Source organism: Ursus maritimus, unplaced genomic scaffold (genome assembly GCF_017311325.1).
Source record: "Ursus maritimus isolate PB19 unplaced genomic scaffold, ASM1731132v1 scaffold_26, whole genome shotgun sequence".
NCBI classification, from domain to species: domain Eukaryota; kingdom Metazoa; phylum Chordata; class Mammalia; order Carnivora; family Ursidae; genus Ursus; species Ursus maritimus.
Window position 1 is genome coordinate 23,211,517 of NW_024425119.1, and position 25,455 is coordinate 23,236,971.

Genomic DNA, 25,455 nt, shown 5'->3' on the forward strand with positions numbered 1-25,455 from the left:
GAAAGAGTGTACAAATTTACATTTCTAACAACAGTATATGAAAATGCCTCCTCCCCCTCATGCTCGAACTGAGAAGACAGGGTATCATGTTGCTTCTAATTTGATCACTCACTTGATTCACTATCTTTTTATTTTTTCATTAGCTAGTTGCATTTCTCCTCTCATCTGACTACTCAAGTCCTTTGCCTAATCTCACAATAGGAAATTATCTTACCAGTTTGTAAGAGCTGTTTATATTAAAATATTAACCCCTTGTTTTATATGTTTAAATAGTTTTTCCATTTCATTATCTTTCAACTTTCTTCATAGAGAGGTTTATTTGGCTATACAAATGTTTGAATCCAGTGAATCTCCTTTTATGGTCTTGATTTGGATGCACTGATAAGAAAGATCTTCTTGTAAAGATAATAAAATAACTTTCCTATATTCTCCTCATATATTTGTATCATTCTGAGTTTTCATTAGTTTGTTTTTATATTTAAAACTTTAATGTTATTTTTTTAAATACAAATAAAAATTAATTTCAAATCCCAAACCAATCACTATATTAAACCCATCCTTTCCCTTCTCAATTTCTGGAACTTCTTGTATACAGATCTTGAATCTCTTACTTCTTTCTATCCTTTCTTCTACTTTTCCCCCCCCCATAAATTCCATCAAATTATCTTCGTCTTCCTCTTTTGAGCTGCTGACTCTCTTTATCTATCCAGTGATTTCTACCCTCTGCAGGCTACTCAGACTTAGAAAAGGTGGTTTACACTGTTCGGTATTAGTAGCAAGAGTAGGCCCAGCGGGCCATTGTTAAAATCTGCTCTCCCTTCTTTCCTACCCAGCAAAGCACAGCAAGCGCCTGGGGGATTCTTCGCTCCAAGCAGTTACTGCTCCCCAGGCCTGACCCCGCCCCACCGATCCTCCTTCAGCACAGGAGACAGCTTTTCCCTCATGCCTTGGCACACTGAACCATGACCTCGGGATCCTTCTGCTTCTGTGGAACGCATTCGTGCTTTAGCATTATTCATATAAACTTTCTCAGAATTCTGTGGGGGTTCTGGAAGGAGGCTAGAGCACACAGGTGTAAGCATCGATACACACGCCTGCTCGGTGTGATGAGAGTTTTGGTTCCTGGAAACGGGGGCACTAAGTGAATTAATGTTACTCATCTTTTGGGCAATTTTCTCTTTTGAAATCCCCTGATCACAGAGTTCCCTCCAGCCAGGTTTCCCTGTCTCCCATTCATAGAACTGTTGGTCAAGCTTCCCAGGCTGAGGAGAAGTTTCATAAAATAAAACTGTTTCTGCCGTATCACTCATTGCTGATCTTAACTCTGGGTTTCCTAGACTACTTATTTGAGGACAGCTTCAATATTCCATGAAACATGCGCTTTACCACTGGGTAGAATGCTTTTCCCGGGCGTACTTTTGTGGCATTATCAACATTAGCCATTGGCATATCTTTAGTTATTGTTATAAGTTGAAACTGTTCAATAAAGCATTAAATAACAATGGAAAAACCAGATGTAAACACATTGATAAGAGCCATTTGAACCTAGGAAAGCTTAGTTTGGTAGCTTTGAGCTCACTAGTTGAGAGTAAAGGAAATAACTCGTTACTGTATCGAATGACAGACCTTGAAAAAGATCTATAATTGCACTGTTTGTTATTACCGTGAATTTATATGCTTATATTTTTAATATAAAATTATTTCCAACATTAACAGAACTGTAATAAATCATCACTGCATAAGGCCATTTTAACAGACATGTGCATAAGAAAGAATTGTGTTAGCCATGTAAATTCAAGTAACAAATTATGTTTCCTAATTATTATTTCACAATTTTCAAATAACGTGAAATTCTTGAATAAAATGTTGATGGGTTTTCATTAAATATTAATTATAATCAAGGAACTTGAGGGGGGAGAAATTATCCAATATTTTGAATCAGATCAAGGCCAAACATTTTTAGACACTTTTTTCGTACAACAATTTTGTTACCTTGTTTTTAATTTGCCCTGTTTTCACGAATGTTCCACCACAAATCCTGTCAAATTTTAAGTTAATGGGTTTTCATTTTGTTTTTTACTGCGTATTTAATTACTGAGAAGTCTAGGCCCTATTTACTCATTCTTTATTTTCCCCCACCTTAGAAATCAGTATGTCCCTTCCACTCACATCTTATTAGCTAAAGCAAGTCCTAGTCATGCCCAGCTTCAGGGGGGTGAAGAGAGTAATCATCCGATATGTGCAGAAAAGACAGGAAAACTATAAATATTGTTTAACTCTATCTAGTGAAGCTACCATGCTGAGAAGTAAAATCAATTTTTTTGTTTTAAAAGTTATCGGATTGCTCAAAGAACATTTTTTTAAGTGACAAATTTTTAAAGAGCGAATTATTTCCCACTTCTCTAAAATATCAGCTATATACAGGTTTCTGGGTTCTCTATTCCTTTTAATTTTTACATGGTTGTAATCATACTCTAAATACTATTCTTTGTGTCGATCATTATGTCATATCCATTTTCTATATTGCTAAGGAATCGCTATAATTTTTTATTCTGGTATAATATAAAATGGAATTTTTCAATTAAATACATTCTTAGATTATTTAATAATTCCTATCTGATTTCAAATTTATATTCAATCTAATTCTTAACCCTTCCCTGTGTTTAAAGAAAATAAACCAAAAAAACAATACACATCATATCTTAGGCACTTGCAGGAAAACCTGCTATTTCTGGTCCTTCCTAATATGCAGATTGTTTATGGCCAAACAAAAAAGCTGCTTAGTTCTGAAAAATTCTAAAGAGACAATTAATTCTAACATAATTAAGTAAGTGGCTTGAAAATCCAGAAATAGAAAAGAGCAGAAAATGACTGAAGGAATATGATAATTAAATTACCCAAATATGTTATTATGTCTAAAGATGTCAAGTTTTGAGAGCAGTACAATACTTAACGAAAATCAATTTTACTTTATAAAATCCTTTCTGACAAAATCAAGAGCTAAGAAAGAAAGTAATGTAAGATAATCCTTCAGTTTGTGAAAGTATTTACCTCGTTTCCATATAATGGCAAGTTCCCTTAAGCGAGTTTGAAATACCGTACATAAAAATTAAATTTGCTTCAAAGTTGTTCAGGCATGTCCCTAAAATAAAACCAAGCAATTCCTGTGCTGAACTTTAGGATGTTGAAGCAACAGGCTCAACTATGAATAGTGACTATCGGTAGAAGGTAAGAAGAAAACATACACATTCAAAATTGAGCCTCTTTCAGACAATTTCTAGTTGTTTAGGAAAAAATCTTAAGAATGCTCCAAGGGAATCTAATAACACGTATTACATGAAGGAAAAAAACGTATACGTTTAAAAAATGCGTCCTACCATTTGTACTTCACTATCACCTTGTTCCTCAAATTTTGTTTCTTCTTCGTGAACCGAGTTAGATTCATTTTCTCGTTGTTTACCCTCTTCTTGGAGCTCTTTGCTGATTGCTGCCTCTTCATTCTTAACTTCCTCTTTGGCAAAGTCAGTTACTGTGGCAGTATGTTCTTGTAATGATGCTGGAACAGGGCGCAGTGGTGTGACATGGTCATAGTGAGTATGCAGGAGGCGCAGGGCAATGTCACTTGTTGCTAAAATCCTTGGAATTTCAAATCCAATTTGTGTTTCAGAGAATCTGACACTTCTGTACCTGTTAATAATTTTTTTAAAAAAGGATGAGACCCTAGGAAACTAAGTCTGTTGAGAATTTGTACCTGAGCAGTATTTCTCTCCACTTGAATTTTGCCAAACTTTGGAATCCCCATGCATGCTTGCTTGCTTTGCAGCATTTGAACCCAGTGGTTAATGTTATCCTTCTCAAAACACTCTCTTGGGATCCATGACCCCATACTCTTCTTTTCCATCCCTGGCAGGGCCTTCTCTGTTTCCTCAGGATGGCCTTCTTCCTAATCATCCCTTAAATGTTGACATCACTCTACTCTCTTTCTTCTTCCCTCTCCATAGTCTCCTTTGATATTATTTTGATGGCCCATATATAACACGTTTTACAGTGAAAAAGGTTATATTATTATATTGTCTCCTTAGATTTAAATGGCAGCGTATTTTATAGCAAATATAACTTGGAAAATATTTTGTTCCCTCCTGTTACTAAATATCAAAATTAAACTTCAATTCTTTCCATCGTCATATGACCAGTCTTTTCAGAGCTGGGGCCAGAACCAGAACCAGGCCTCCTAACTTTTACGTTGGTAATTTTTTCCCTAAAACTCACTGCCATACTAACTCAATTTGAAATATTGAAGATTAAACAGAAGAAGTGATCATGAATTTATCATCACTATCATTTCTCAGAAAGATGTTATTAGCAGAAAATAACTTGCCTAAGGTAAACAAATAGCAGGTTTGTGATTCAAACCCCAGCTGGCTGACTTCCTAACATAGGTTTTTTCCAAGCGTACCCTGCTCGTATGCAACAGGCGTCTGCCTGGTCGTCACCATGTGACTCCCAATGTCTTTTGACCTATGGTATCACCCATGGGAATACCTTGGATTCTTCTTGAGGTTTGCCCACACATATAGAGTAACATTTTCATCTTGAATGACTTTTTCCATATTTCCACTGTCCAGATCTGCTAACGTACTAGCTTGCTATAAGAGAAAAAAAGAAAACATTATAAAAGATGAGCGGCCTCATAAATTATGCAACTTAGAGGAGTTATTTCATCACTGAGGTGTTAGATTCGTTATTTAAAAGAATAATTTGGGTAAAAGTATTAAAATAACAAAAAATTGTTTTAAAAATTCTCTTAATGATACAAAAGTATTTACTTAATTAAATGTGCTTCACACTCAGTTTCTCCTACTGTGTCTAAGGATTAAAGTTGCCCCTATATTCCCAGGATTACTATTATATTACCCTTTTCAATTTCAACATTATCATGACTTGTAACCATACACATGCTTCTTTATCTGTACCTTATTAAAATGTAAATCATGCTACTGCAAAAGTTAGTCTATTTCTGAATATTATCAAGTTTTAGAAAACAAAATATCCAGTTAATGAAATCCAGATGAGTCATGTTTTACTAGTCCAATACTTGATGTCCAACATTAAACACACAATTTAAGGATGTTCTTAGGGATGTTTTAATAAGGACTAACATAGATTGATGCCTATTAACTCTCTTAAATGGCTTAACTAATATTGTATACATTTAGTCGCCATAATATAAAGCTTAGAGGTATTGGAGATTGAATTTATTACCAATTTTTAAAAAGTAATAGATCCCCCATACATCCCCCCTCCCCATGACATTAACTTCTGAAGTGTTCAGAATAGCTGTCTTATAGAACTGTTCCACATGGTGAATTTATCTGATTGTCTCTTCGTGATATTGCTTGACTTGTTCTTTTAGCCCCTTTATTTTTTGTAACTTGTTTGAAAGTTAGGTCTAGGTAGGTTTGATTATTTTTGGCAAGAAGGCATTGCAGGTTATGTTGTATTCTTCACGTTGCTTCCTATCAGGAGGCATATGATGTCCCACTATTAACGATGTGGACTTGATCACTTGGTTAAGGTGGTAAGTACCCATATCTCCCAATCAAGAAGTACACTCTTCCCCAATCAGTAAGTAATCTGTGGTCTAATACTTTGGCACTATGAAAATCACGTGTTCCTCAACAACTTTTCACCTAATTATTTAAGTGAAAATGATCCTTATCATTTATTACACTGAGGAATTTAAAAAATGATAATTTTCTAACTGACAAATCCTTCTACATTTATTAGATGGCATTATTCTGTAAAGAACTGTTCTTTCCCTCCACTGCCCTTTCCCCCTTCCTTTTTTGGAGCGTCACTTTAGACACACGGATTTTTATTTATTCAATGGTCTATAATCAATTATAATTATTCTTTCTGATATTCAAATTATGCCAAATTTGACCAGTGGAAGACCCTTTAAAAAGGCTAGTTCTGTCCCTTTGGATACCACTCCATTAGTCTCTGAGCATTTATGTGCTTTCTAGCACAAGGTAACTCAAACTTATCTTTCACTTACCCTCCTCCAGACCTGGAATTGGCTGTTTACCTCAATTAGACCTGGTTCCATTTTATGGATTAAAAAGAAATCTGGTTCATACTGATATTTCCATTTCAAAATTTAACATGACAGTATTCTTTCTAATCTCCTTTTCTTTTACATACTGTATCTCTTTTTCTCTTAAAATAATCTTGATCACTAAAAATTGTAATACATTTCCTTGCTTTTCTTGCAATATAAATAAAATAGTTCCAAAATTATATTATGAATATTACTACTAACAATAAATTTAGTGAAGTTTAAGCCTTCTTTGCAGTTCCTTTTGTAATTAGAAAATATTCTACCAAGGCTATACAGAGACCAAAATAAACCAAAAGATAAAATAGACACACACACACACACACACACAAAAGTGTGACTTTAGGTCATTTTCTGATTTAAAGAGCAAAATAAAACAAAAACAGCCATAGAAGACATTCATGGGATACGATATTAGCCAAAATTTAAATATGGACTGGACACTAGATTATGGAATTACTACTTTCTAAAGTTTAAAAATGATTTTACAGTTATATGGATATTATCACTAATGATAAGATCTTTGGGAAAAATAGTGACTACCAATAATTATGATCTTTGTCAATTTATATAGAGTAGTGAATATTTAACATATAAATTGTTATGAATTTATTTTCATAGTGATCCTACTAAACCTTAGCAACTATAAGAAAAAAGGGGGCGCCTGGGTGGCTTAGTCAGTTAAGCATCTGCCTTTGGCTCAGGTCATGATCTCAGGGTCCTGGGATCGAGCCCTGCATCAGGCTCCCTGCTCAAGGAGGAGTCTTCTTCTCCCTCCCACTCTCCCTCTGTGCTCTCTCTCTCTCAAATAAATAAATAAATAAATAAATAAAATCTTAAAGAAAAACTGGACCTTAACTATATTGATAATGTTTTTTTTCTTTAGAAATATTTACAATGGTTAAATCCGGATAAATATATGTGCCTCAAATTAGTCTACTAACTTTTCCATAGCCTTTTAATTAAAAAGATACCAGATTTTATCATGTAGTGTAAAATTTTAACTCTTAAAAAAGTTAATCATAACTTATACACATACACACACACAAAAAAAATCACACTTACTCTGAGAAGTATTTCTGTGGCTATGTTAAACTTAAGATGAAGGAGCTCCTGCAGTTCTAGAATTGATCCTTGGTACTGTATTACGTTTTTATCTTCCAAATCATATGGTGGTGTTTCCAATAAAATTAATTTCAATTTCTCAATTAACTATAAAATAAAAACAAAGTAAAAACTTACTATAAAAATAATCGTCCAACAAATAGTCAAAGAAAAAGTGAAAAGGGGATGTTCTATCACTTTTGAATTGAGGCACACATCATATCATCAGTACAACATATAAAAATCCTTTCTTAAGTTTACTGTATTATTTAAGATCATGGAAAAATAAAATATTTTCTCCAGAAACTCCATTATAAGAATTCCCGACCATGTGTCACAGAGCTTTCATTAGCAAGTTAATAGAGCAGGGACAGCTTGGGTACCTAAGATTGTGGGACAGTAGAAATTAATGATATAACAACAACATGGAGGAGGAGGAGGAGAAGAAGAGAGTTACTAATATATACTGAATGTTTATATCGGAGTCCAGGGCAGGCCGCCCCCAAAAGAACCGCAAAGGCACAATACCGATCATCTTGACCTGGAGCTCCTTGAGAATCAACTGATACATCAGTACATCACGTCCAGCTATCAGGAGAAAATGACAAGTCATACCAAAAGTCAACAACCACAATTTGAAAAGACAGAGCAAGCATTAGAACCATACATGGCAGGGATGTTGGAATTATCAGACCAGGAATTTACAACAACTATGATTATTATGCCAAGGGCTCTACTGGATAAAATAGACAGCATACATGAACAGATGGGCTATGTAAAGGAGAGAGATGGAAAGCCTAAGAAAGAACCAGGTAGAAATGCTAGATCAAAGGATACTGTAACAGGAATGGAGAATGCCTTTGGTGGGCCTATTAGTAGAGTAGACTCAGCTGAGGAAAGAATCTCTCAGCCAGAGGACAAAGCAATAGAATCCTTGAAAATGAAGTGGCAAAGACAACAAAAACCTGTAAAAACAATTTAAAAAATATAATAAAATATTTGAGGACTGTGGGACAACTACAAAGGGTGTCACATACACATAATGGGAATACCGGAAGGAGAAAAAAGAGAGAAAGGAACAGAAGAAATATTTGAAATAAAAATAACTGAGAATTTCCCTAAATTAATATCAGATGCCAAACCACAGGTTCAGGAAGTTCAGAGAATAGGGCAGGATAAAGGCCCTAAAGAAACTACACTTAGACATATCATTTTCAAACCACAGAAAAACTGAAGATAAAAAAATCCCCACAGAATCCAGAGGAAAAAACACCTTACCTTTAGAGGAAATTAAGAATTGCATTTAATATCTCAGAAACCATGCAAGTGAGGTGCCTGGGTGGCTCAGTGGGGTAAGCTGAAGGGTCATGCCTTCAGCTCAGGTCATGATCCCAGGGTTCTTGGATCCAGCCCCACATCCGGCTCCCCTGCTTCTCCCTCTCCCTCTGCCTGCCACGCCCCCTGCTTGTGCTCTATCTCTCCCTCTGCCTCTGTCAAATAAGTAAATAAAATCTTAAAAAAAAGAAATCAAGCAAGCAAGGAGAGAATGGAGATATTTATAGTGTTGGAGAAAGTGAGACACAGCAAGATCAAGGAACAGCTAGTAAGCGGCAGGATTTAGTTTTGAGCACTGACACAGATAATCAATACCTAAGAAGTTTCTAAATTGAGAGAGGCAGCGCAGTGGTGTAGCGCAGTGTGGACTCAAGCCAGAGCGCAGGCCTTCAATCCTAGCCACCGCTTACTAACAGCGTGCGCTTGGGCAAGTTACATAACATCTGTGGGCCTCTGTGCATCCCTGTGCCTTCTTCATTTGTGAAATGGGAATAATAGTGCCTACTTCGTAAGGTTATTATAAGAATTCAGCAAGCTTCTATTTCTAAAGCCTGGCGTAGTATTACTTAAGGGCTTGCCAAATAAATAAATGTGATCACTTGGAACTTGGTGTTTACCATGGCATCACTGCTATCCAGTTCTTTCTGTTCCTCATGTGTGCCTGCTTTAGTTTCCTGTTGCTATGATCATTCTCTTCTTCTGTCTCCTGTTTTGTCTTACTGATCTTTTTTCCCATTTTCCCTAGTATTTATTATTTCCACTTCTGTAACCCACTCTCCATAAGGAAGATTTCGCTTCCAGCTCATCACGGAGGAACTCTACTACTTGTGCTTCTTGCCGCTCCCCCCCGGCTTTGGCAGAGCACCAGGTTGCTGGCCCAGCACGTGCCATGGCCGTGTGGCAGACAGGATGTGCAATGGCAAGAACACCTCACTGTGTCCAGGAGCGCATGGCGCCTTGGGAAACGCAGAGTAAGACCCATCTGAAGTCACATGGGAGACTCTAAGCGAGTCACAATTTCTCTCTTTCTATGTAAAATGGGTCTCCTAAGCTCGTCCAGATCAAATTAGGCAATGCAGGTCATGAGCTTAACAGAATCTGCAGTTACTCCATCTCACAACAACATGCAGAAGACAAGAAACACAAAAAGGTGGTGAGGAATTGTAACAAAAAGCATTAGAGGATAAAAGGACCAAGAGCAGTGAATTCCTTCTAGTTTCAACTACGATGTAGGTGTGTCTAGTGGGGATTTTTCTATTCATCCTAATTTGGGATTTGTTGGGTTTCTTGAATCTGAGGGTTTCTATCTTTCCTCAATTCTGGAAAAATGTCAGCCATTTTCTCTTTGAATATTGTCTTTCCCTCATTCTTCTGCATCTCCTTCTGGTACTCCTTTTCAATGTATTTTAGCCACTTTTTCTCTATCATACATGTCTATTAACTGCTCCTTCATATTTTCCATCTCTTTATTTCTCTGATATGTTCTGGTAAATTCTCCCAATTGACTTCCAATTCACTTGTGATTAAGAATCCTTTTCTTGGGGCGCCTGGGTAGCACAGCGGTTAAGCGTCTGCCTTCGGCTCAGGGCGTGATCCCGGCGTTATGGGATCGAGCCCCACATCAGGCTCCTCCGCTATGAGCCTGCTTCTTCCTTTCCCATTCCCCCTGCTTGTGTTCCCTCTCTCACTGGCTGTCTCTATTTCTGTCGAATAAATAAATAAAATCTTTAAAAAAAAAAGAATCCTTTTCTTGTTTCCCTTCTCTAAGCTGAAGATGAGCCAAACAAGTTCATATCATCTCCTTTTGCAGAGTAGGTATTTCCTCTATTATCCACAATAACTTTTGGAGGCTCCCAGCCATATAAGGAATCTTTGGATTCAACTTGCCTCCTTTCACATACTCTAGGCTTTGCTGCCTGATGGTCCTTTAAATCAATGCTAACCCAAGACTTAACAGAAAGGGAAGCCTCTGGGGAAGTGGCTTCTCTGGGAAGCCACCGCCTTTGAGACTTGCCCACTTTTCTGAATTGTTTTATGGCCTCCAAGATTTTCCCTCACTTTGTTCTGAACTAGGCAATGAATTTATCTTTTTTAAAATATTTATTTATTGGGGTGACTGGGTGGCTCAGATGGTTAAGCATCTGCTTCCAGCTCTTGTCATGATCTCCAGGTCCTGGGATCAAGCCCCACTTTTGGCTCCCAGCTCAGCGGGGAGTCTGCTTCTCCCTCTGCCGCTCCCCCTACTCCTGCTCTCTCTGTCTCTCTCTCAAATGAATAAATAAAATCTTAAAAAAAAGATTTATATATTTATTTATTTTAGAGAGAAACAGCATGCGAGAAAGAGCACTAGAGTGGGGAAAGGGAAAGAGGGAGAGAATCTTCAAGCAGACTCCCTGCTGAGCACGGAGCCAATGTGGAGCTCAATCTCATGATCCATAAGGTCATGACCTGAGCCAAAACCAAGTCAGACATTTAGCCGACTGAGCCACCCAGGTTCCTGGTAGGCAATGAATTTATACATCATTAAAAAAAGTTTTTTTTAGCATTTTTAAGTGCATCCTGAAGTGGTAGTTCCTCAGGGTGGCCTGTCCATCCTATTTGCAGAAGGAGAAGGTACAATATTCTTACCCATCTTTGTACTTTCATGCCTTAAAGAATAGGTGCCTGGCACATAGTTAACCTGAAAAACATCTGCAGTGAATCACAGAATAGTGGAAAATTTCAACCCGGGATAAAATCATGCACTTTTCTCCCAAGTTATCTACATAAATGGAGGCAACGTGATTTTTTTTTCCTGCTTGGATTAGACACACATAATGTTTCACGTTTATGTCATGCTGACCTTACCTAAGGTGGCTAAGATAAAAAATAAAAATAGGAGTTGTAAAAATTAAAAAAAAAAAAGATTAGCAAATAATTTTCTCCGTAGCCAAGCAAGCAGTAGTGTTATTAATTGGCAAATACTATAGTTATTCAATGTATTTCTATTTTGGAGTCAATATCAGACAATCTATAATTTAAATAATTTAAAATTATAGAATAATGATCCAGTACGTACATTTAGTACTAGTTTACCCTTCGCAATCACTTCCTCAAGAGTCTCATTTGTTTCCTCTTTCCACAGGCTAATAAAAGTATTAATTTCTGGGGATACTGAAGGATCAGGACTCCCATCACATTGAATGTAGTGTCTCCACTGTGGAATAAAAATGTCTGAAGGTTCACACGGATGAAAATTCAAAGATTAAATAACTTCCAGTTCTCATAATCTAGTTTTTTCCAAACGAGGCAAAAAACATTATGACTTTAACTGCTTACTTCAGATATCTCTAAAATAACAAAATTCGCGTCATCAAAATAACTTAAAAGCTTCCATAATTCAAATAAATAACAATTCTAGCAATTGTCGTATTTTGAAAACAGTATTTATGAGTTCGTTTCGTTTTGCTTTCTCCCCTAATCATATAACTCCTATATTTACAAAAGCCAACACGGGCTCATTTCTACTCAAATTGTTACTAATTGTTAATCGCCATTGGCATTTTAGTATGCGTCCTTCCATTCATTCTGTAGTCTATGCAAATTCTACATTTGTGATCATATTGTATTTACAGTTTTTTGCTTAAAATTATACCGCCATCATCTTTTGCCATATTATTAGTTTTTCCTTTTTCTCCTGATAATAATCTTTATTGTTTCCAAAATTATGCTGTTTTGAGCAACACTAGTTTCTGTTAAACGCAAAGTTTTCTATTTTAACTTAGAACAATTCCCTCACTATAGATTCCCCAAAATTAAATCAGAGTCAAAAGATATAAAAATTTCAAGGGTCTTCTTGACAAGTAGTTTTCTACAAAGCCATGTGAATTTACTTTGCTACATGCGATATGAGAGATCTGTCAGATTAGAGATGTTTTACAGACAAACTCAGTTTGGGGAGGATTAAAAAGGATATCAGACTATAACTCCCTCTTGTGGTACAAAAGTATTAGTACACACACACACACACACACACACACACACACACACGCCTTACCTGAGCAAGCAATCTAGTACCTCGTTTCAATTTCTCTGCTTCAGGAAAACACCCTTCTAATAAATAAAGTTCTTCAAGTTCTTCACGTCTCCTTTCTAGATCCTGTTGCATTGGGATAAATACATTGGCCCACTTTTTAATCTTAGCTTTATGCCTCACAAGTAGCATCTGAATTTTACTGGCAAAATACTTAGTTTCGAAATAAACACTAGAGTTAGTTTGAATACAACTGCTTTTCCAAAAGGTTTCATCTGCAACTGTGGTTTGTGATGATCTGCAGACCCCTGGTGGGTCCCCAAGACTCTTTAGGCATCTGAGAGGTCAACTCTCTCTTCATAATAATACTAAAACAGTATTTGCCTTTTTTGCAATGCATACATTTGCACTAATGGTGCAAAATGGTATAAAATTGCTGGTGCCCCAGCACAAATGAAGGCACGAGCTCTACTAGGGGGTCACGTTCTTTGGGGGAGAAGGGTGGTAAACAACCAGTTTCACATAAGAATGATGCGATGAGGGGCACCTGGGTGGCACAGCGGTTAAGCGTCTGCCTTCGGCTCAGGGCGTGATCCCGGCGTTATGGGATCGAGCCCCACATCAGGCTCCTCTGCTGTGAGCCTGCTTCTTCCTCTCCCACTCCCCCTACTTGTGTTCCCTCTCTCGCTGGCTGTCTCTCTCTCTCTGTCAAATAAATAAATAAAATCTTTAAAAAAAAAAAAAGAATGATGCGATGAAGTGAACATTATTAATTTTATTAAATGTCAACTCATCAGTATATGTCTTCTGATTATTCTGTGTGATAAAATGGGAAGTATGCATAAAGCACTCCTGCTGCCTGTCAAAGGACAAGACTGTCTTGAGAAATAAATACTTGTACAATTATTAGAGTATTTTGGTGGACACTCTCAAAAATGAATGAATTGAGCGTGTCACTTCCAGGAAACAATTAAAAGCATTTGTTACCAATGATAAAATTCAAGTTTTCAAATAAAAATTCAGATTTGAAAGGGGTGCCAGGGTGGCTCAGTCGGTTGAGCATCAGGTCATGATCTCAGGTCATGGGGTCGGGCCCTACATCGTGGGGCTCTGTGCTCAGTGGAGAGTCTGCTTGAGATTCTCTCTTCCTCCCTCTCTGGCCTTCCCCCTGCTCTCTTTCTCAAATAAATGAATCTTTAAGAAAAAAAATTCAAATTTTAAGAAAACATACCTATCACTTCACTTGACATTTTCTCCTTAAAAACCTTTCTGATTTGATTGGAGATAATATTAGTGCATGTGATTTTTGATATTGAATAATAAAAATGTGTCAGTATTTGGAATGAAATAACTCAGTAAACCGAATTTTTCCAAGCAACGAATGCATGATATTGCAAAATCATACGTGGATACAAGATCTATTTAAAGGGTAAGATAAATCAATGTTTTAGTGTAACAGAGCATGAAAAGTTCATTGATATAATTTCAGATTCCATATTGAGAAACTATGACTTACTGAGTTTTGGCATAGTATCAAAAAGAATATTCACAATTTCTGAAAGGCTATTACAATATTCTTCCTTTTTCCAACTAGGAATCTGTGTAAGGCCAAATTTTCTCCATATACTTCAATCAAAACAACACATTTAAACAGACTACTGAAGTAGATACGAGAATCCAGCTGTCTTTTGTTAAGTCCGACATCAAAGAGATTCTAAAAATATAAACAATGCCACTTATGTCCCTAATTTAAAAAACATGATGGGGTGCCTGGGTGGCGCAGTCGTTAAGCGTCTGCCTTCGGCTTAGGGCGTGATCCTGGAATCCCGGGATCGAGCCCCACGTCAGGCTCCTCTCCTGGGAGACTGCTTCTTCCTTTCCCACTCCCCCTGCTTGTATTCCCTCTCTCGCTGACTGCCTCTCTCTGTCAAATAAATAAAATCTTTAAAAAAAATAAAATAAAATAAAAAACATAATGTGCAGTGATGGATGTTAATCAGAGTACTGTAATAATCATTTCACAATATATACAAATATTGAGTCACTATGTTGTACATCTGAAACTAATATAATGTTATGTGTCAATTATAAATCAATAATATATATTATATATATAATTTTACGTATAGTTGTTTTCTTTCTTAAAATGTTAATATATTTACTTATTTTTACTAATGTTTATTTTTAACAATATTTAATGTCTATTAATATAATGCATCTTAAAATTTCTCAGTTTGAGTTTCTACTATGGTAAATATTGATAGATATAACCCACATAAACAAATCTCCTTGGGGGTCTTCAATTTTTAATACTCACGAAGTTTCTCCTCAGATCAAAATATTTCAGAACTATTGATCTGAAAAATTCTGGTGAAAAAGAGAAGTAAAACTAAAATAGGAGAGGTAGAATTTGCGTTTTGAGGGATGGGGAGGGGGCATCCCTGTTTAATTATCTATAAAACAGATTGAGAAAAATAACTTAATGCTTACAAGCAAGGATCCCAAAGCAAGGCTATTTGTATCTAAGTCCTGGCTCTGCTGCTTACTTTCCCTATTCCTCGATTTCCTTATCTGTGAAATGTAATAATTTCACTAACTTTCTGGTAGAATTAAATGAGTTAAACCAGTTTATATAGGCCTAAACATTAGTGGTAGGTATGGGGGAAAGTGACATTACACGGCCAAACAGATCCGACAGCTGCATAGTTTGTCTTCATGAATAACATTACTAGGGGCGCCTGGGTGGCTCAGTCAGTTAAGCATCTGCCTTCGGCTCAGGTCATGATCCCAGGGTCCTGGGATCCAGTGCTGCTCCTGGCTCAGTGGGGAGCCTGCTTCTCCCTCTACCTGCTCTTTCCCCTGCTCATGCTCTCTCTCTGAAAAATAAATAAAATCTTTAAAAAAATAACATTACTAATGTTTATATACTTTTGCTTCAAGTTGATGCCATTTTTCTTTCTCAATCCTTTGTATTTCAAGCCTTTCCATTTCTTCTTTTTCATGCTTCACACGGGCTTCCTCTAAAGAACCAAAAAAATTTTTTTCTCAGTGATTAAATCAATCTATTTTTAAGCCCTTAAAATTACTTAAAATATTTTCAAGATGTCAGGGTGTGAAATATTTTATAGAAGTCACAACCATACATGTGGTAGAAAGAAGACGGATGCTAGGTCTCGAAAAATAACACGACGTGTTAACATGTTATTGTTTTAACATAATGTTAAAAATAACATCAAACTTTCTGGCCAAGAAAATAGGCCTATAATGATATTTCTCTTCCCCCAAAAGTTTATAGAAATCCAATAATAATCTCAACCAATAAAAAGTGACAGGTCTATCATGGGTAATTAAGGAGAGGAAAACCGTCAGAAGATTTCCTAAGTTGGTGACATCTACATCATCAGAAGCAACTACTTTAATCTTCTCTTGCTTTCACTATTAAAAACAAAATATGAAATACATGTTGAAGAATATGAATTTAATCTAATATAATAAAACTTGTCCCCCCAAGATCTAGATCCTGATATTGTATTCTTATCACGAGCTACCTAAAAAGGATTTATAATGATTATACATAGAAAACCAACATGGAACTGGAGCACAGACTTTTAAAGCCTGAATTTGAATCCACACATGTTCTCAATGCTAAAAGCTACAACCACTTGAAATATTCAGATTTTTAAAATCACTTTTTGGTACTTTAAATAACTGATACTTTTATTAATTTTTAACTGACTTTTTTTTTTTTACAAATGAAAATTCTCTTTAAACTTGACAGTTTATTATTAAACTATAAGAACTTAGGCGGCTCTGTACCTTTCTTGCTAGTGTCTACTTCCCATATTATTATTAAACTATAAGAACTTAGGCGGCTCTGTACCTTTCTTGCTAGTGTCTACTTCCCATATTATTATTAAACTATAAGAACTTAGGCGGCTCTGTACCTTTCTTGCTAGTGTCTACTTCCCATATTTAATGAATTTGAGTTTCAGAATTCTTACTGTACAATTAGGACCCATACCTGTAATTCCACCAGTAAATATAAACACTTCAAGAGAGGGTTGCTAGAGTTAGCAAATAAAAATACGGGATGCTCAGTTGAACTTGAATTTCAGACAAAGGAATTGCCTTTTTTTTTTAAAGTATGTTTCATATTGCATGAGGCAAATTACCCCAAATTATCCATTGTTTATCTGAAATTCAAATTTAACTGGGCATTCTGTATTTTATCTGGCAACTCTACTTCAAGATATAGCTGAAAGTGACAGGTATGTACTAATAGAACTTTCTGGGTGCCCTTTAAACAGCAGACATTTACTATAAAACAGATGAAATCTGAAAAATTGAAGAATTTTGAAAATTCTTTTAAAAATATTGACTGGAATGTAGAAATACCGACCTATTATTACACCCCCCCCACACGAGAATAAGAACACTGTATACTTTGTACCTTCCTCTTTTTGCCGTCTTTCCTCCTCCTCTTGTAGCTGCTTTAATCGTTCAGCTTTGGTGATTTTCTTCTTCTTCCTGCCAGACTTAAATGTCGCAACATAAAAAAAACCTATTAACATGCACCCAAATTACTTTAAAACACATATCCCTCAAATCGTAATTATGAAAAACACTTTTGTTGTTATGAATCCAGTCTTTCATTCATCCAAGTAAGACTATTACGTACAAAGCCTTGACCCAATGCATTGAGGACCAAGTATGGAAACAAGTAAGAAAAATAAGCATATAAGTTATTTAAAGGCAAGAGTGACAGTGACAATTTAATTACTATACAATAAATACTATGCAATTAATATGCAATTTACATAATTTTCTCATTCCCAGTTTCCGTATCTTTAAAATGATGCTAAATAAGACCCCATTTTGGGGCGCCTGAGTGGCTCAGTCAGTTGAGTGTCTGACTCTTGATTTCAGCTCAGGTCATGATCTCAGGGGTATGAGTCGAGCCCCGTGTCAGGTTCTGTGCTCAGTGCTGGGTCTGTTTCAAATTCCCTCTCTCTCTCTCTGCCCTCGCCCACTCACACATACTCTCTGTCTCTGTCTCTCAAATAGATAAATAAAATCTTTTAAAAAAGACCTCATTTTATTGTTGTAAGGATTAAAATAAAACATAATACATATATAATATATATAAAGCATGTAACAATATATGTAAAAATAGTTTTAATACTACTACATGTCTATAATGATTAAAAATACTTTATAGAGCAGGTAGGATTTAAGTTTGTGCCCAAAAGATTTTAACATTCAGAAATGAGGGGAAGGTATCTCAGGAAGAGGGAAATACAGGCAATAAGACATGGAGATGGGATGGCACTGGAAAGGCCAACAAGTCATGGGCCCTGGGGAGATTCCAAGAAAAGGTAATACAATGAAAGTGGGAAAAAAGGCTGGAGCCTATGTTATAGAGGTTGGGCATTATTCTAAACAAGTGGAAACCCCCTAAAAGTTTTTGAGAAGGGCTGTGGCTATTAAGAATATAATTTTGAAAACTAACTGTATATTAGGAAAAAAATGATTATGAAGAGCATGCCATTTGGGTGACTATTAAGAGAAGTCACTAAAACTACAGTCATAACAATGTAATAAACACAGGAGAATGGATCCAATAAATATTATAGAAGCGAACTTATATGATAATGATTAAAATTGGAGGCTGGGAGAGGAATGAGTTAAAGAAAAGTCAAAAAGAAAAACTGTAGTACAGAACAAGTAAATTTGGATAAAATACTGTTGAAAGGAGTATAAATTTAATTAATATGAAATACGAGTAGAGTGTCCAGGCAATGTTTGCAGGCACTGAACCCGGAGAACTGAGGTTTAGCAAAGAGATCAGGGCTACAGAATACAAATTTGAGAACTATCTTGGTGATAACCACCTCCTCTCCGTTTTCCTTAAGGGAAAGTATAGAAAGAGAAGACACTATCTCAATTTAGCCAACAGTAGAGTGGTGAATCCTTGGAACATACAGACTTTTGGATGACCGTCTTCTCTTTTTGGCTCACCTACCGCAGCACGCTGCACTGCAATCTCTAATCCATTAGCCCAACCATCTGTTCACTGATCTTGAAGCCCCTCATTGCTCCACTTCTCTACCCAGGTTAAGTTTCACAGCTCATCACCATAACCACTAATTTATATATTTCCACTTCCCCCCTTTTTCCCTCCCTCTGAGAAGCTCAGCTGGCGAATTCCTAGTTCTAGTTCAACTCAACCCTCCATTTATTCTGCCCTAGCAGTCTGAGCAGCTGAACCTTGCCAGAGAAAAGTACATGAGCTCAAATTTATGAGCACAAATTTTATTTTATTTTATTTTTAAAGATTTTATTTATTTATTTGACAGAGACAGCCAGCAAGAGAGGGAACACAAGCAGGGGGAGTGGGAGAGAAAGAAGCAGGCTTCCAGCGGAGGAGCCTGATGTGGGGCTCGATCCCAGAACGCTGGAATCACGCCCTGAGCCGAAGGCAGATGCTACGACTGTGCCACCCAGGCGCCCCGGCAATTTTAATGTTCTGATCTTAACACCATTCACATTTTAGGGTCAATGCGGAATGTTCCATAGAAACCAGGACTCAAATTTTAGGCAACCAAAGCCTGTTTGTAAATACAGATCTTCCTCGAGATGGAGTTACACCTCGGTCAACTTATTTTAAGTTGAAACTATGGTAAGTCAAAAATGTATTTAATACACCTAGCCGACCAAACATCATAGTTTAGCCTACCCTACAAGTGCTTAGAATACTTTCGTTGGCTTAAAATTGGACAAAATCATCTAACACCAAGTCTATTTTATAATAAAGTATTGAATATCTCATGTCATGTATTGAATATTGTACTGAAAGTGAAAGTGAAAAACAGAATGGTTGTATGGGTACAGAATGGTTGTAAGTGTTTTGGTTGTTTCAGCTTGTGACCAGGTGGCTGGCTGGGAGCTGTGGCTCACTGCTGCCACCCAGCATCATGAGAGAGTATCACCCAGCATCATGAGAGTATCATACCACATACCACTAGCGCAGCAAAAGACCAAAATTCAAAATTCGAAGAATGGTTTCTACCAAATATGTATCACTTTTACACCATCATAAACTTGAAAAATCTCAAGCAGTACCACTCTAATTTACAGACTGTATGTATAGTGTTCTAAAATTAAAATAAGATTTAATTTATATCTGTATAAATAGTAAGTCCCCCCACCCCTTTACCCATGCTTTACAGTTCTATGCTGTGAGGTACTTGGGTACCATTCTTAATCTATTCAAATAAAGTCAATTCAAAGAAAAGTATTCTAAGTCCTGTAAAATCTCTTCACAGTTGTATTACTAAAAGAATTCAAATATCAACATTTCATTAATAATGCCATTTTCTTTACTGGAAGAACACTCATAGTTATTAGCTGGGAACAACTGAAATCATCTATGTATTCATCAACCTATAAGGCAATTTTCCTCTACAATCTAATTCATGTCTTCTGCTATTCCATGCATTCTATGAAGTACCGTGGCTTCTGAAAAAAAATACTGCTGTAAATGCAGTGATAGATCTTTCTTTAAAAAAATATTTTATTTATTTATTTGTCAGAAAGCGAGAGTCAGAGAGAGAGAGAGAGAGAGCGAGCACAAGCAGGGAGAGCGGCAGGCAGAGGGAGAAGCAGACTCCCTGCTAAGCAAGGAGCCAATGCGGGACTCGATCCCAGGACCCCAGGATCATGACCTGAGCTGAAGGCAGATGCTTAACTGACTGAGCCACCCAGGAGTCCCAACAGTGGTAGATCTTCTAACAGTGTACCTTTTCTGTAGTCTTGTTAAATTTTCCTAGCTTTTGCAATGAATAATACTAATTTAAATTATATAAAGTTTCACAAGCATCTTTAGTGAAAACATTAAGCTTATTTACATTTGGTGATACCCTTAATCTTTCTTCATTAAAAAAATTAATATTATTTTTGGAGTCTGGATGTCTTATCAATAAGTTACATTGTGAGAGGGTTTTTTGCATCCTCATTGCACAATAATCTCACAGGTAATGTCACTAAAAATTATTACCAGTTCCACAACTCTAGACTATAACACATAAGAAATTTACACTATCTCAATATCTCTAGTCCCACATTTCACCACAAAGAACAAAAGACAAAAAGCCCCTTGGTATCTTGATTAGAGAAAGCTTTGCCAACATCAATATTTGAATTGTTCCTTAGTTTCATAGCCTTGGCCCTAGGGCAATGAACCACTAAGATTTAGATCCTCTTTGGTTTAGTAAAGCAAGAGAGTAATTGTGAAAAGGGAGGACTTCAGAACAGATTTTCCCAGGAAAGGGGAAATATGGAAGTTGATGATCTGGAAATTGATTTCTGGCATCCTTAGAAAATCTTTGTGTATCTCTGAGAGTACTTTTTACTTGCAGGTTTATTTCGGTAAAAAGACTTCTGATCTAGACTGCTGCAATAACTTCGTAACTGGTCCTCCTGTTTCTACTCTTGCTGCCCTACAATGAATTTTTTGCTCACTTTAAAAAAATGTAAATCAGACCATGTCACTCTTCTGCTTACAACTTTCCCAGGCTACCCATCACACACAGAATAAAACTCAAATATTTATTACACCATGGCCTACTTGGCCATTATTACAATAACTGTTTTTTCTTTCTAGAATCTCACCTCCCAGGTAATTACTGACTAACTCCCTTGCTTCATCTAGGTCTCTTCTCAAGCTTTACCTCCTTAATCATCTTATATGAAATAGCACCATCACTATTCCCTACCCCACATTTCTCATTGACCCCTTTCTTGGTTTTCTGCATTTTTGAAGCTATCTGAAATTATATCTGAAATCACCTCCCCAGATAGAATGTAAACTTTATAAAATGAAACCACTATCTTGAAGAGATATCTGCACCCCCATGTGTACTGCAAGACATGGAAACAAACTAAGTGTCCATCCACGGATGAATGGATAAATATAAGTGGAATATTATTCAGCCATAAAAAAGAAGAAAATCTTGCTATTTGTGACAACATAGATGAACCTTGAGAGCATTATGCTAAGTGAAATAAGTCAGAGACCAACACTATGATTTCACTTAAATGTGGAATCTAAAAAAGCCGAACTCATAGAAACAGAATAAATTGGTGATTATCAGGGGCTAGGGCATGGGGGAAATGGGCAGATATTTGTCAAAGAGCAATAAACTTGCAGTTACAAGATGAATAAGTTCTGAAGATGTACTGTACAGCATGTTGACTACAGTTCACAATATTGTCTTGTATACTTGAAAGTTACTTAGTCAATCTTAAATGTTTTCACCACACACTCACACACACACACACATAATGGTAATTATGTGAGATGATAGATATAAAATTAACTTTAGTTTATTATCACTTCATAATATATAAGTACAACAAATTGTTACATTGTATACCTTAAACTCATACAATGTTATATGTTAGTTATATCTCAATAAAGCTGGATTAAAAAAAGAATGTAAGTTTCATGAGATCAGAGACTCTGTCTTGCTACTATTCTCTTAATGTCTAGAACACTGCTAAATCAATGAAATAAGTATTCTTCCATACATCTGCAAGGCCTTATATACAAAGATCTTCATTCTTACCTTGTTTGTGGTAGCAAAAAAGATGGACAACATAAAAATCATAGTACATACTTTCAAAGAAATATGATGCAGCTGTGGAAAGAAGTGACACTATCTCATTGTGCTGAAACAAAAAGGTCCAAAGACACACCTATTCTACCCAATCTATGATGCCACCAGACGTAAGATGTACCTTTAAATTATTACTACCAAAAAGGGAACGCCCAAGATGGGAGTCTAATAGGAGATGCCTGTATAAAGCTGGATATATGAGTAATGAGAAATGAACCCACAACACAGAAAGATACAGCAAGAAAACCTGCAGATCTTAATCCTGAAAAGGAATAGAAAGAAGAAGAAAAAATCTGGAAAATTTGAACCACAAGCCAGTTCATGTGGATTTGCTGTCTGATGGATACCATTAGCATGGTCCAAAAACCCTCAAGCTGAGAATTTCAGGTAGTATTAGGTATGAGTAAACCCGTGTGACTGAAAGAAGCAAACAACCTCTCTAGAAAAAATGGATGTCAATCCAGGACTACGATGACTATAAGACGATATTGACTATAAGACACATCTTAATTTTAGTAATGCTAAAGTGTAAAAAGATGAGTATCCTAGAATTGATGAAATACAATATCATTAAATGCTAAATAGAAGGTGCAGAATGCTCCCGTCTGGGGGGAGAAAAGGGAAGTGTGTGTACTCTTTAACGCTTAGACAATTTATGAGAAGATTCGCAGTTCTTCCAGTCTTTAGTAAGAGGCAATTTTCCATTTTTATGCTACTTTAATTTTGTACCATGTGCATTTATTACTTTTCCCTTAAAAAAATCTGTGACAAATCAGAAAGGATAAAATATATCTTTCAATGCTTTCCTAACTATACTATAAATTCCCTCACAGACTCAATCCCCAAACCACAATTTTTAAGAATGGAAGAAATAAAAATTGAGTGGTTTATTCCTTATGTTTGGTTTCAGATTTCAGAGGCTTCCTATCACCATTCTCTAAGGATACAACACTCTGAACAAAATAATCCAGAAGTATTTATTTAGCACCCGCGCATACACAATTAAGCACCAAAGTCATTTAGAACAATGAGTTTTCACACTGAAAACAATGTTTCTAAGATTTCACAATCTAAAACCAAAAATGAAAATCCACACAAACCAATAAACTATTACAGACCCACATACAAATAATTGTAGTCCTCCAGAATACTTCCACGAGAATGTGTCCAGAACGTTCACAAATTTTGTTCAGTTATATCCACAGCCCTTAAAATAGTTTCAGGTTGGTAGTGGGTCCAAATGACTGAGAAGCAAACACAGAAGGCACTCAAAAGCATCTCTTAAAGAAATGTTTAATTGTATAAATATTGAATACACATTTAAATAAGCATTTCCTTTAAATGGTCAAGGGCCCAGGTGTTTTTAAATGTTGGCAGGGTAAATGGGTTTCACATACTCATTAGATAAACACTGAATTTCTACTATGAGCCAGGCACTGCACTAAATGCTATGAACATAAAAATTAATATGATGTGCTCCTGACCTTAGACAGCTCACAGTAATAAATTATTACAACAAAATGATATAAGGGTTATAATTGAGGTATGTACAAATGGATGTGCTATGAGAACACAACATAGCTGATTGTGGAAGAAAGAACAGTAGCAAATTTTACAGAGAAGCGACCTTATGAAATATGCCTTAAAGCCAGCATTCCAAACCCAAATCCCTATTGGGATCAGGCAGGTAAATACAGTAGGGATTTTAGTCATAGTCAAGACCGTGGCAAACTGGAGTTTATGCATTTCTAAAAGGGGTGGCTGCTACTCAGTCTAGCCAACTGCCGCCTTACAGGACTATACGCCCAATGTCATCAGGTTTCCAATGTTTTAAGAATAGATGGAAATCACATTTTTTATGAAAATAATTTGGCAACTAATAAAAAAACTTTTTAGGTCAAACAAAATATGGTGAGGGACTAAATCTGGCTTGCCAGTCAAGAGATTATAAGCTCTGCTTTAAAGTATAAATCTACTAAGTGAAAAAGAGAATAGGGCATTCCAGACATCCTTTATTAAATTCAGATTTCTACAAAGTACAAAAGAAAATCAAGTATGCATTACTATGCAATCCATTTAAAGACACATGACCTTAGGGTCCACTTTTAAGGTTCTGTGACTAAATGTTTGTGTTTATCCAGAATTAAAAAAAGGGGTTCCTAATCTAACATTTTCTAGAGCACAACTAATAAAAAGCCTCAAATCTAGGTACAAGTAGTACAAGTAAAAATTAAAGACTGTGAAACTAGAAATATCTTTTTATGTCAAATTTGAAGTATGTCCTGTTTTGTAAAGGATTACCCATGATTTAAATAGCATTAATATCTAAAAAGTAAGCTTAGTAAATCCTATTATAAACTATAATAAAACTAACCAGAAGAATGTTTAAAAATTCTGTTCATACAATGTTAGTGCTTATAAAACTATCTATTTTGAGAAAATAATTTCTACCTACCTTTTTTGCTTTGGGACCCTGAAAGTTGGAAAAACAAAAGGATTGATAAATTTTTAAAAACTCAGGTATTTTTAGCAAAAGTACCAAGATTATATAAAATGTGAAAATTAGGAGAAGCTGGGTAAAAAGCATAAGGAAACTCTCTGCATCATCTTTGCAACTTTCGTGCAAATCTAAAATTATCTCAAAATAAAGTCTTTTAAAAAAGAATTTAGACAAAACTATAAGCAGGTCTAGGAAAAACAAAAATAGTTGACACACTGAAGCATCTTTCTAAAATTATACACTCTTAAATCTTACACTCTTTCTTATGACAGTCACTCAATGACTTATGCGTGATGAAACGACCTACCACTACACAGAGTAGCAGTCAGGGAGATACTGGCTTAAAGGGTTCCAAGGAACAATAAGTGATTGACTAAATACAGGCACTGATGTCAAGTTTGAAAGTGTGGAAACGATCTCATAAATAAATAATCTTTCTGTAAAATTAGATGGCTGATTTTATAGAAAAAGAATCAGTTATTTAAAGCAGGCAAAGCTATGATAAAATAATTCTGTTCAGCAATGTGTCTTAAAGCAGATCTATTCTTCTTTGGAAATTAATTTGGAAAGCACAGTATTGCAATAACTATTTACCATTAGCACTATCATTACATGTGTTTTTCAATTAACCCTACTTGTAATTTCCTGATTAGGCTCATGTGTCCATTAGATTTCTGATAGGGACTCTGTAGGAGATCATGTGACTATA

General features: G+C 35.9%; 1 protein-coding gene across 1 annotated transcript in view; it reads right to left on the reverse strand.

Annotated features, from left to right (window-relative positions):
• The window catches only part of DNAI7 (dynein axonemal intermediate chain 7), a 61,531-nt gene that overhangs the window by 32,998 nt on the left and 3,078 nt on the right, over window positions 1–25,455 (reverse strand). Inside the window, exons 2-8 of the mRNA XM_008693134.2 lie at window positions 17,020–17,104; window positions 15,498–15,589; window positions 12,594–12,695; window positions 11,616–11,753; window positions 7,184–7,330; window positions 4,543–4,646; window positions 3,378–3,687 (exon numbers count right to left, since the gene is read on the reverse strand). Of these exons, the coding sequence (XP_008691356.1) occupies window positions 3,378–3,687; window positions 4,543–4,646; window positions 7,184–7,330; window positions 11,616–11,753; window positions 12,594–12,695; window positions 15,498–15,589; window positions 17,020–17,104 (978 nt within the window). The remainder of the gene's footprint in view (window positions 1–3,377; window positions 3,688–4,542; window positions 4,647–7,183; window positions 7,331–11,615; window positions 11,754–12,593; window positions 12,696–15,497; window positions 15,590–17,019; window positions 17,105–25,455) is intronic.